Consider the following 13,625-nt stretch of genomic DNA (forward strand, 5'->3'; position numbering starts at 1 on the left):
TAACTATGACACTAAAATTTGAATCATAATATAACATAATATTGACACCAGTAAGAACTTAAAATGTACTATTTTAGTTCCAGTGATCCAAGGTGGAACACAATCGACTTAAAAATGAACACGCTCTGAAAATGACCACTTAACACGATTTTCTGGGCCCGATCCAGAAAAGGTTGAGAACCACTTACACACAGATAACAATCGTGCGTGCAGTGCATGGAGTGCGTGCGTGCGACCATGTGTGTGTTGTACCCAGGTTGAGTCTGGAACAGTTGCCAGTGCTGCTGGTGTCCAATGGACAGCGGTAGACATCTCCTGTCTCGTGTTGCCCAGTGGTCTCAAACGGAGCTCCAACCAGAAGCCTGTGGAGGACACAGACAACACAAGCTGAGACACAGAGACAGCAGAGACAGGTAGAGACAGATAGACGGACAGAGACAGAGTTAGAGACAGACAGAGAAATTGGAAGACAGATAGACGGAGATACTGTACAGAGATAGAAAGACAGATGGAGAGAGTGACAGAGGCAGAGAGGTGGGGATAATGGTAGAGAGATACAGTGTGACATCAAAACACATTAAACCACCTTTTCTAGCTGAATCTGAGAAATATAAAAGATATATAAAAACTAAATATATGAAGCTGCTGTACCAAAGGTTCCTCAATGTGTTTCAAGAACCTCCCGGATCACCTAACCAGTACATTTATATCAATGTGACTACAGTGTTGTTTACGTCTATAATAAACTTGTCTAGCCATCATTTTGATGACTACAGTATATTATGAGTCATTAAAGAGTACCTTGTTTTGTTGACATACTTGGTCTCCCATGGTGCCGATAAAATATACGGTATAAAAACAAAAAACAGACCAGGCTAGAAGAGCACAGCTATTACAATCAGTCATTTTATCCATTTGTAACTGAGAGTGTACAAATTCAACCAAATCAACCCATCTGGGTATAATTATTTGTACACTCTCAGAGTGAAATTCACACTGGGGATTTGACTGTGTTCTACTACACCCATAAAAGATCGATATATCTGTCTATATCCATCTATCCTGACAGGGTGATGATGCTGTGGCCCATTTAATTTGATTAAAGTCCTATAGCTGCTGAAGTGATCAGTGGACTCGGGACGTCTCCTGTCCAGTACTAGCGTAGAGGAGAGTAAACAGCAGGTTCTGTGCTCTGGAGAGCCGTTTGGGAACTCAGCTGAGTCACAGAGGGTCAAAACAAGATCCCTTACTGATGCCTTTCACAGCCACATCAAACAAAACAGACAAACCACACAGCAGCCACAGAACACATTCTGGGTGTCTGACTGACCCCTGTCCTCCGGTCATCCACTTCCCGGTCTGACACCACATGACTCTGCCTCTTTTTTTCACTATTTTCTATTGGGCCTACTATTAGAATTCTCACTGGTACGCTTAAGACGATTCTACAAAATCAAACATCTTTGCGCCAAGGATCCATAAAATGATATGTATTTAGCTGCTCACCCCATCTGAAAATGTTTTGTGGCAGGGACCCAGGGACCCCCCCCCCCCTAAGAGAAGAGTTTTGTGTTTCAAAATAAACAAAAAACACTTTCATGATTTTCAAAAGCTTTACAGTGAGGTACCAAGTGGTGCGCTGCGAGCTTTTATATCTGCTATTTTTGAGAACCACTATTCTAAACCATGTTGTTCTAAATCTAAATCCTAAGAGCTTTAATTCTGAAAACATCATTATGTTGCTATTTATATATAGCTAAAATCTAAAATGAAAGAGATACTTTCCAGGTTCGAATGGGTTAACACTTATCGAAGGTACAATCAAACTGGTCGTCTGTCTGTCTGTCTGTCTGTCTGTCTGTCTAAAATGAGTAATGCTTGTCTCTTTACTGTCTGCAGGACAGACCGTTCTGTTTCGTTTTGTTTCTATAGGACAGACGTGGTCTAATATAGTACAGACAGTGTTGTGTCTCAGTAGGACAGAATTGTTCAGAGCTGAAGATTGTATTTGGACCCGGTCCAGTCAGTAGCAGCGCCCGTCTGCAAGAGACTGGGTTCAGAGGATTTCGGGGAGCATTGGTTGTGTGACAGTGATGGAATGTGAGGTTTGGTGGATGGTGCTAAATCTGCTAATGTGTTAACGTGTCCCAGATGACAAGAGCTGTAACCACAAGGCATGCTGGGTATGTACAGCGGAATGTAAAGACTTTGTAGTGCAGACATATACAGTAGCATGTTTACACAGACACAAGTCAAAGGCATGAGCAGAGAAAAAACACGACCACACCATCACAGTGCACACACACACTCCAGATCAAAAATAAACAAGCTTCCACAGAGCTGCAGGAACCTACCGCGTACAGTCTGACCTCGTCTTTGACTGGCACCTGCACAGGTCAATTACTTTGACCCTTGACCCCTATCCACATACCACAACAACATGCACTGGTTGGCACATAATCTTACATCATCTGCTCACTGAGCAGAGGCTCTGACCCAGACAATCAGCCAACAGTAAAGGAGTTGAAAGGTCAACACCCAATAGATTTCAAAATCATTTCAACTTCTCTCAAGCACCAACACTGATGTTGGTCAAGGAGGTGGACCAAAATTTCTAATCCTAAAATGTATTTGACAAAAGATCATTCAAAGTCGCATTCATGTCTTGCTATGGGCCCGCTCTTGTGGGGGGGGGTTTGCATAGCGTTCCATGATTTTGCTTAGCATACTGCTTAGCAAAATGTAGGGTACATCTTAAAGAGCAGAGCAGATTAATGCCAAATCTAACGGAACCAAGAATAGTTTTCCTGCAATCTTCGAACATCTGCTGAAAGCAAAAACACATAAATACTGGTAACACATGTAACGAATGATCCTGCATCCTTGGAATGATCAACCCCACCACCACCAGACACAACAACAACAGAAGAAAAACACGCTCAAACCTGGAGCGTTGCACGCTTTGTTTGCTCCGCTTCCCCGCCTCCTCCCAGAGGGAGGCAGCAGCACGACAGACCACATCACATAGTTTCCAGAGTCATCAGTGAGCCTGAGGATGCAGCAGAACAGGTCGCCAGACAAAACGGCATATTTTCCACTTATTTACCTGCTACTTCAAAGGGCAACATATTAGGCAATCCTGGAAGAGCCCAAACACCCCATGACGGCTGAGAGACTTCCAGGTCAAGAGAGAGAGAGAAAAAAGGGGGGGGGGGGGGGAGGAATGTTGGGAGATCTCACCTGGCGTCCAAAACCACAGTGTTTTACTGAGAGCTCATATATTTACCTATGACTAGTGGGCCGACTGGCCGTATATCTGCTATCATTTATCCGTCTTAGAAGTCCCATGGGAGCAACCCAGGCACAGGAGGGGTGAAATCACACAACATGACATCATAGAACCTGGCCGTGTTAATGCCTATATTTACAGGGAATGAAACCATCAACCCTGGCATTACCGTGCTCTCTATTTATCAACTTATTTCAGTGTCTTCTCACCGTGGAAACCAGCCACACAGACATGAAGTTGAGGGATGAGATGTTCCACCAGAGACCCACTGCAGCCAAGAAGCAAGCGTAAAATGCATAGTATCATAACAATTTGTACGGTATTATGACTATTACGTGTGTGTGTGTGTGTGTGTGTGTGTGTGTGTCGTACAGTTTACAGAACCGTAGATTCCATTTCTGGCATTACAGCCATACAGAGCTGTCCCTCACCAACCCTGTCTGAGAAGCATCAGATATACATCAGACACAGATTATCAAACTGTAATTTAGTGGACAGAGGAGATTAATACAGTCAAGCTGTGTTAATGCTCCACATCCCACGGTTGTATGGTAATGGAACCTCTGTCAACCCTGCCAAGTGCTGTCACCAGAGGACCTAGCTGTCCCGAGGTCTTCCATCATCTCGCCGACGTCGCTGTGATTCATTGGAAGACAACACAGCAATAAAGCCTCCTCCAGGTTCTTTCACTCTACCTCTTTCCCATGGCAGGAGACAAGGATGTGTTGTTGTGTGCTGGCATCTATAACCTGTAGCTAATAAGCAGCTAAACGATAAATTGAGAACAGAATAACACAAAATTATGATTAGTTGTCCATGTGGCTGGTGGATTTGTAAACAACAACCTGTAGTGGAAATGATGTTTGGTAGTCAAAGTGGTAGGACAAACTAAGCTATCAACCGTCCGAAACCCAAATGTTCCAGTAGCCACTAGCAGGTGGTTGGTGTACTGTTGATTTAAAGTCCTTCTTTATCCAACAGCAGCCAAACCGCTAGTCAAGACTCACATCTGGGAAGGCACTCAGCCTGGTGGCGTAGTGGTAAAAGTACTGGCCCACCACCGCAGAAGCTGAGGGTTTGAATCCACCGCAGTGTATCCGGCGTTGTCGAGCGTCTATACAAACACAATTGGCCCGTGATTGGGGGAGGGAAGCCTGGCGGTTAGGGTGATATTTGTTACTGCACGTACAGTACTCCTACGGCTGGGGCGGCACCTCAGCGGGAAGTGTTAGAGTGGGAGGAGTAGGACAGAGGCTCTACGTCCTCACTGACAGGTGAGCCAGTAGGATACAACAGCAGTGACAACACAAAATGTTTCAAACAAGACACATCATCATTTTTCGACCGCGGTCGAGATCATGGATTTCACAATGCCACACCAGACTTCCCGGTCCTTCATTGCCACCCCCAGTTCCTGCTTACTGATGCATGTGTCCCTAGCGATGACACCAGGGAACGACAGTTTTCTACCTCTGGTCTGCTTTGAGGCAGGACTTCAGAGAAGAAGGGTAGATATAACCTCATTGTCAGCTCTGTAGCAGTGGCCGGCAAACGGTGTTCTTCTGGATCGGACTAGTGAAGAAACACGGGGAAGGTTGCCGTATATTAGATTAGTCGATGGGTGGCTCTTCCAAGACAGATTTTGCGCTCTCATTACTCATTAGAAGGCGGGTGTAAGTGCCATCCAACCGTTTCTTTGAATGGGACTCCTTGTGTTGTGCATCATCCACCCTCTCTCTACAGCAGTGTTTCTCAAGCTTTTTTCATTTAAAGGACCACCAGTTTGATATGCATTAGGCCTCATTTAAATCCACATTTATCCCTGGGACCAAAGTTACACACATTTGGTTCTTAACCATCAATCATTTAACCAGGGACCCCTGGAAGCCCCTTAATGGTCCCAATATTCCAGTGCTCATCTGGTAAAGAAATCCTTACACCTAGCATAGGTGATGTGTTGTTTGAATGGGGAGTTTAAGAGGAGGGATGAAGTGTTTATTTACAGTTGTGGATACAGGCAGCACTGCAGAGTCACACATGTACAGTATAGGTACACCATAGTTTGACCAATCAGAAGCAGCTTGAAGCACTGCGCTCTAGCTCACTGGTTCCCAAACAAACAATTAATAAATCTAAGAAAGTCCATAAATAAAAAAAGAATAAGAACTAGTGAAAATAGGCGATCTACAAGCTCACAACCCGGAGCGAAGCGACATATTGATTGTGCGCTTGTAGATCTGCTATTTTCACTAGTTCGGGACCCGGGCAAACATCTAATCTCTCTTTTGGGTCTCGAACTGAAAGGTTTGGGAACCACTGCGCTAGCTGCATGTACAACGCTCAAGCAGAAGGAAACATTGAACACATACACATTGTGTTAAGGCCACTGGTCCTGAAATGGTGTAGTTGCCGTTACAGCCATCAACTGCTGTGGTTTCTAGCTAAGCTGACCGTCAAATCTGTACGTGTCATGTCCTTCTAATTGGCTACAGTCTCCTCTCCTCTAGTCTGCTCTTGTCACACACACACACACGCACACACACACACACACACACACACACACACACACACACACACACACACACACACACACACACACACACACACACAGACACACACACACACACACACACACACACACACACACACACACACACACACACAGAGGAAGTGGAGGACAGCTTGTGTGGAGGACAGCTTGGGACAGGAAGTGGACAAAACCGTATGTGTCCTTGTCTGTCTGTAAGGAATAATTCAACTCCAAACTGTGGATTTAGAACATGCACCTAACTCCTGCCTTGAGACTGAATTCTCAGCCAATCTTGCACAGGCATAACAGTGTGTGTGTGTGTGTGTGTGTGTGTGTGTGTGTGTGTGTGTGTGTGCCTGTGCGTGCATGCGTGTGTGCGTTACCATTGTCGTCCTCCCACTTGATGCTGTTGGATTGTGTAACCAAACTGTGCATCCTTGGAGCCCAGAATTAGCTTGGGGTTCTTGGTGTCAAAGTTGAAACACAGATGAAGACCTGTGACACAAGAGCACAACACACACACAGACAACACACATAGATCAACATGACAGTGCAAATCTTTGAAAATGATCATAATGAGCATAATCTAAAGGGGCAAGAACACATGAGTAAACACATTATTTAATCAGTACGTTTACGAAAAAGTCAAGTTATTATATTGTTTTCTCCGTGTTAACAAACAGACATAAACCAGTGAAATGAGGCCATTTGTAAGTGTTGTCTGTCTGTCTGTCATCTGGGTCCAGTTTAAACTGTTATAATTGTTATCAGATAGAAGACGTTCGACTGGTGCCAATTCTAATAGGAATGGAAACCATCAGAATATCAAGATGATGACATCACGTCTCATTTCCCGTTTCATTTTCCCTGACAGGAAACAGGAAACAGTGATCTATGGGAAATAATTACTCACACAAAATCTTTTTATTATTATTACTGGATCAGGATGGAATGGGACAGGACGGAACGGGGACAGGACAGGACAGGACAAGTCCTGTCTCTCCCTGTGTTTTGTCTCTCCTGGTGTCCTGCGTCCTCTCTACACCTCCATCTGTTCATCTCTGTATCTCTTGTATCTTTTCATGAATTCTTATTGTTTTCTTTACTATTGTACAGATAGTCAGAGAGATGGAGAAGAAGCAAGAAAAGGGACAGAGAGGGGGAAAAAATCTATTAAATTGAACAGAATGAAAGACAAGGAAGCGGAAGAGCAACAGAAAGAAAGTGGTAGAATAAAGTAAAAGAGCAAGATGCAGGAAGGCAGAAAGAGAAATAAAACATCTTTTAAAGTAATCATATTTAAAAATATGCAGAAAGTCTATCAGTGATCCAGATAAAATGCTATCCAAAAGTGAGCTCCATAAATTCAGCAGGCTTACAAACGCTGGCACACCACAGAGCTCCTACTGAGGCCCCTAGCTTATAGAGCACCGAAGTCTGATGTCACTTTCAGTAGAGGGCGCCAATACACAGGTTCATGCATTTTTTTATTTGCAGTGAAATCTCCATAGGGCGATTTTAGGTCGCTTCATATAAGAACTGTGTTTGAAAAATAAACCGACCGGCGACCACCCCGGCCTTTCTGTCAGGGGAGTGGCTGTGCGTCGTTAATTATGTCCATTCATATTTGATACAGCCAGTTTCTGGAGAAAATGGAATTAATGTGGCCGCAAAAGCCTTGAAACTACATATGAAAGCAATGTCGCTGCTAATATACGTCATGCCCAGCTGTCAACACATTGCGTTGCTGAGATTCCTCGTTGACGTAAGCTCAGCTGGTGGTGACCCGACTCGTACTAACGCGTACATTTCCACCTTCAGTCGATGCTTCGTATCCATATGAGTCAAAAGGCCGGGGTGATCGGTTTATTTTTCAAACACAGTTCTTATATGAGGCGATCTAAAATCCCCCTATGGAGATTACAATGCAAATAAAAAGTACACGAACCTGTGGACTGGCGCCCTCTACTGACAGTGACGTCAGGACTTCGGTGCTCTATAGACCCTGGCACACCACAGGGCTCCTACTGAGGCCCCTAGCTTATAGACCCTAGCACACCACAGGGCTCCTACTGAGGCCCCTAACGTATAGACCCTAGAACACCACAGGGCTCCTACTGAGGCCCCTAACGTATAGACCCTAGAACACCACAGGGCTCCTACTGAGGCCCCTAGCTTATAGACCCTAGCACACCACAGGGCTCCTACTGAGGCCCCTAGCTTATAGACCCTGGCACACCACAGGGCTCCTACTGAGGCCCCTATCTTATAGACTCTAGAACACCACAGGGCTCCTACTGAGGCCCCTAACTTATAGACCCTAGCAGCACACCACAGGGCTCCTACTGAGGCCCCTAGCTTATAGACCCTAGCAGCACACCACAGGGCTCCTACTGAGGCCCCTAGCTTATAGACCCTGGCACACCACAGGGCTCCTACTGAGGCCCCTAACTTATAGACCCTGGCGCACCACAGGGCTCCTACTGAGGCCCCTAACTTATAGACCCTGGCACACCACAGGGCTCCTACTGAGGCCCCTAGCTTATAGACCCTGGCACACCATAGGGCTCCTACTGAGGACCCTAGCTTATAGACCCTAGCACACCACAGGGCTCCTACTGAGGCCCCTAACTTATAGACTCTAGCACACCACAGGGCTCCTACTGAGGCCCCTAGCTTATAGACCCTAGCACACCACAGGGCTCCTACTGAGGCCCCTAGCTTATAAACGCTGGCAGAGGTGTAAAGGACACCGTTTTGAATCCTATGAAAACAAAAACATGCACACGTTTCCCTCTTTATGTAGCGGGACAGTACAGTACAGTACAGTACAGTACAGTACAGTACAGTACAGTACAGTACAGTACAGTACAGTACAGTACAGTACAGTACAGTAAAGTTTGCAGGGATCCTCCTCTAAACTTTCCATTCATGTACATCAGAAAAATCCACGAAGGAAAACAAACATCCATCAAAATGTCAAGACACCAGAGACGAGGCAGAGGTTCTTTTCTGTTGGAGGTCAGAGTGTTTTGTTTACTGAAAGGCAGCAGGAGAGAAGAGAAGAGAAGAGAAGAGAAGAGAAGAGAAGAGAAGAGAAGAGAAGATTTTACCAGTTTTTGATACAGTATACTCTCTCACTCTCTCTCCTTCCTCTAACCTTTTGAATAATTAACAGATTTTCCAGATGTTGATTCCTGCAGTCGACAGAGAGAAAGGTTGACTTGACTTCCAGAGGCTTTCTGCCAGACAGACAGCTATGGTTTCCCAGCAGATAGATAGAGAGATAAATGGATAGAAGGATAGAGATAACTAGAAAAAGTCCTCTTCTGGGCACAGGTCTCCACCAGGAGGATAGGAGTGTGTGTGATGTTTGGGAGTATATAAATATGTTTTTTGTGTGTGTACGTGTACGTGTATGTGTGTGCGTATGTGTGTGTGTGTGTGTGTGTGTGTGTGTGTGTGTGTGTGTGTGTGTCCGTCATATATGGCGGAGACGCTGTTACTTATACCAATAGAGTACTGTGTGACATGCCTGTTGTATCATGAAAACACATGCCATGACTTTGCAGATGTAATCTTCTGTCTTTTTTGTGTTAATGATGAGAGCGTTGTTATCACTCCATTCAACCACCTTATTTACTCTGTGTTGGTGCAGTCCAGGATCACTGTAAAGCATCTGTCATTTTAGATTTTTGCGTTGGCTATTTTTTAACCTATTTAAAAGTGTTTAAAAAAAAAAAAAGTAAAAGTTTGAGAAGGCATTTATAGAATTGGCAGCAGGTCTTAATCCAGTCAGCTTTACAGCACGCCAATTGACAATTTTTCCAATTTATTTAAATGTTTACTATGAATGAAAACCTTTAAAGTGGTTTTAATCTGTGAAACGTGTACTGCATCTATAAAATAACAACAGCAGTCATGACATATGTGTTGGAGTGTAACTTTCAGCCTAAAAGCCAGGCGAGGGCCTGAACACAATTACACACATTAGATTACACACGCATGGTTCCAACAAACACATCCTATCATCCTCATAATCTCATTCTCCTGTCTTGACAGCATTGTACACAGCCCACACACTCCCCTTTCTGTATCCGTTTGATCCCCTCTCTTCAAGTTCTCTCTCTCTCTCTCTCCCCCCCCCCCCGCTCCTCCGTCTCTCGCCCCCTCTCATTCTCTTACATTCTTTGAGCCAACCTCTCTCCGGTTTCCCCAGGGACAAATCGGAAATCTCCTACCATCACTGGCCTTTGCATCAAATCCAATTTAAAGTGATTTAAACAGATTTAAAATGATTTAAATAAACCTACACTGCGTTCATGGGGAAATGTTTCCTCTTTACTGAAAGCCTGGCGAAGCTGTGTGGAGCCGAAATGCATTTGAACCTCCAACTGGGGTCATTTTCTAGTAGTAGGAACTAAACGATAGCATATTGTTAGCTTGTTTAAATTAGACTGCATTATTCTTGTTGAGAGTTGAACTCACAAAAATTCCTAATGTTTCTGTAGATGAATGAAAGAAAATTATCAAAAGAGAAAAAATAAATCACGAAGCAACAGGAGAGGAACACTTTAGAGACTGAAGTACAGAAAACACCTGAGCTGTCTCACACACACACACACACACACACACACACACACACACACACACACACACACACACACACACACACACACACACACACACACACACACACACACACACACACACACACACACACACACACACACACACACACACACACACACACACACACACACACAACTTGTCAGGACAATTTGAGGCAATTTTTTTAATCCTAAATCCTGAATTATAGTTGCATGCCAATGGTGCACAGAGAAAATACAGATCTACAAGCTCAGAACATCGCGATGTGACACACTGTGAGCGTGTAGAATAGCTATTTCCGGTGCATGACGCCAGCGTGCAACTAAGTATAAAGTGGCAGAACCTGAACGCACACACACAGGCATGCTCTTGGAACCATGCATGAAGACAAACACACACACACACACACACACACACACACACACACAGGCATGCGCTTGGAACCATGCATGAAGACACACACACACAGGCATGCTCTTGGAACCATGCATGAAGACAAACACACACACACACACACACACACACACACACACACACACACAGGCATGCGCTTGGAACCATGCATGAAGACACACACACAGGCATGCTCTTGGAACCATGCATGAAGACACACACACACAGGCATGCTCTTGGAACCATGCATGAAGACACACACACACAGGCATGCTCTTGGAACCATGCATGAAGACACACACACACAGGCATGCTCTTGGAACCATGCATGAAGACACACACACAGGCATGCTCTTGGAACCATGCATGAAGACACACACAGGCATGCTCTTGGAACCATGCATGAAGACACACACACAGGCATGCTCTTGGAACCATGCATGAAGACACACACAGGCATGCTCTTGGAACCATGCATGAAGACACACACACAGGCATGCTCTTGGAACCATGCATGCAAACACCCACAGAAAAACAGCAGTGTTTCCTGTCTGTCTGACAGACCAGAGGGATGCTGGTCTGAAGAGGGCACTGTGAGTCTTCATGGGTCAAGATTAGACCAGTGAGAGGAGTGATCTCATCTCGGGCAGTGGTTCTCAACCTTTTCACCCCCAAAGTAATAATAATATTTTAAGTGGGGACTGCAGAAGAATTATTCTATTATGTAAACTTTATATTGTACAATCACTTCTAATAATAAGTAAGTAAATAGAACACAGTTCTATTTTCCAGGCGGCGCCACGCGGCGCCGCGCAGCAACGCGCCGCGCCGCAGACGGTCGCAGCCGGTGTGTGGTGGGCTTTACTCTCCACAAGCCCTGACAGCTATTGTTTTGGTACAGCCTATCTTGTTGTGGTTCAGTTTGTCCTATGATCTCAGCCCTGTGCTCTTGGCAGAACTACCATACCACTCTACCCTCTAGTCTCTTGTATTTCTCCCCATGATATCATGCACACAAAGCATAAACATCACCACTTCTTAGAATATTGTCTCCACTCCTATTAGTTTGCCTCATCAAGCTGATTTGATCCAGAATTCCACTCCACAGGAAGAAAAAAATCACGTGGGGACCAGACCCACAGGTTGGGGGGGCTTCCCTCCCCCCTCCATTTTTAGACAATGTATGTACATCCGCACTGACCTTCTTAATGCAATATCTCAGGAACACCTCAGTGAATGTCATGAAATCTAGTCGAAAAGTCCACTTGGACTAAAGGATGAACTGATTAGAGGTAGGTGGTCAAAGTTCAAGGTCACTGTGACCTAAACACATTCATTAAATGTCACTACATGATACTACAGACACTGGTTGGCGGAGGCATGACACCATAACGCGGTACTCTATGTTTTATACAGAGGGTATGCGGGTGACATCATCATCAAACCCGGAATTTATGCAGGAATGCCTACTGAGTGGCAAAAAAACTACTTTCTGGCCTCGAGAGCCCATACATCCAAACAGAAAGTCATATCTGATTGCATTAAACAACAATTAAACAATGTTAAACTCACTTTGCATGCTGCTTTGACACTAAAATGCATGTTTAAGAGTGGCGCTATAGGGTCGTCAGGTCATCAGAATCAGTAGGGTTCATCCAGCGATCTTCCTATTAGATAATTGTTGTGTGCAGATTTGACATTTTCACCAGATCAGAGGTTCCCTAAACATGGTATGGTTGAAAGTGGTTAACGTGCCGCTGCTCTGTGGCCAACAGCAGAAGGCTGTGGTTGTACTGGGCAGCTCCCAGTGGCTGACAGCATTACAATGTGGTTGCCCTGGACAGCTTCCCGGTTGTAAGTGTGCGTATAACTGCATGAATGCGAAGCACAGTAAATGGTAAATGGTGCATTTATATAGCGCCTTTATCCAAGGCGCTTTACATAGAATGTGCATTACATTCATCCATTCACACACCGATGCCGGTGGAAACCATGCAAGGCACCAACCTGCACATCGGGAGCAGGTCCCATCAGGTCACTCTACCCCTGAGCCACTGCCACCCCGCGTGTGTGTGTGTGTGTGCGTCTGTGTGTACAAGTCCACAGGACGTTTTTGTGTTGTGCTTTTAGACCAAGATTGTACCCGTGCTGTTTGCACGTTTGTATTCAATCATTCAATGTGCTCATCAATACAAAATGAAATCAATCTCCCTTCTGATAATCATGATCAACAGCATCCAGCCACTCTAGAATAACTAATTCATTAAAGCTGTAGATGATCTCTCCATCCCATATAGCATACACCCTCTGTGTCAAATATTATGATTATTATTATGACAAACAACAACTCATCCTATTCCTAACAGTCCTCCATAAACACACTGTAACTCTGTCACACACTGCAAGAACTCACTGATTCACTCCCTCCACCTGTCAGTCACTCACTTAACACACTCTTTCATTCTCTCTCTCTCTCTTACCTGGTAATAAACCCCAGGTCCACAGTAGTAGAATGTAGGAATAATCCATCTGTATGTCTGTCTGTCAGTGGGCTGTTCTCCTCTGTAAGACCTGCTTGCCTCAGAGCGCTCCTCAGCTTGTGTTGGACATGAGGAGAGAGAGAGGGGAGAGAGAGAGGGAGGGAGGAGGAGACGGAGACAGAAACACACACACACACACGCACAAACTTTTTAAAGCCAGCACAGTCAGTAGCGACCAGATGAAGGTCGTATAGTCTTTAATGAGTTTCTCTGAACAGGACCTAGTGTGTGTGTGTGTGTGTGTGTGTGTGTGTGTGCGTGT

The 13,625-nt window shown here is 44.9% G+C and overlaps 1 protein-coding gene across 2 annotated transcripts in view; it reads right to left on the reverse strand.

The window, feature by feature from the left end:
• Positions 1 to 13,606, reverse strand: part of LOC308314394 (integrin alpha-11-like) — a 46,710-nt gene extending 33,104 nt beyond the window's left edge. Inside the window, exons 1-3 of one of the 2 annotated variants that reach the window (XM_080762015.1) lie at positions 13,304 to 13,606; positions 6,203 to 6,314; positions 253 to 362 (exon numbers count right to left, since the gene is read on the reverse strand). In XM_080762015.1, the coding sequence (XP_080618141.1) occupies positions 253 to 362; positions 6,203 to 6,314; positions 13,304 to 13,352 (271 nt within the window). In that variant the 5' untranslated portion in view covers positions 13,353 to 13,606. The remainder of the gene's footprint in view (positions 1 to 252; positions 363 to 6,202; positions 6,315 to 13,303) is intronic. The other variant, XM_080762014.1, reaches the window with a different exon arrangement.
• Between the last annotated feature and the right edge of the window lie 19 nt (positions 13,607 to 13,625).

This window comes from Protomyctophum bolini (genome assembly GCF_963924005.1).
Source record: "Protomyctophum bolini genome assembly, chromosome: 4".
In the NCBI taxonomy this organism is placed as follows: Eukaryota; Metazoa; Chordata; class Actinopteri; order Myctophiformes; family Myctophidae; genus Protomyctophum; species Protomyctophum bolini.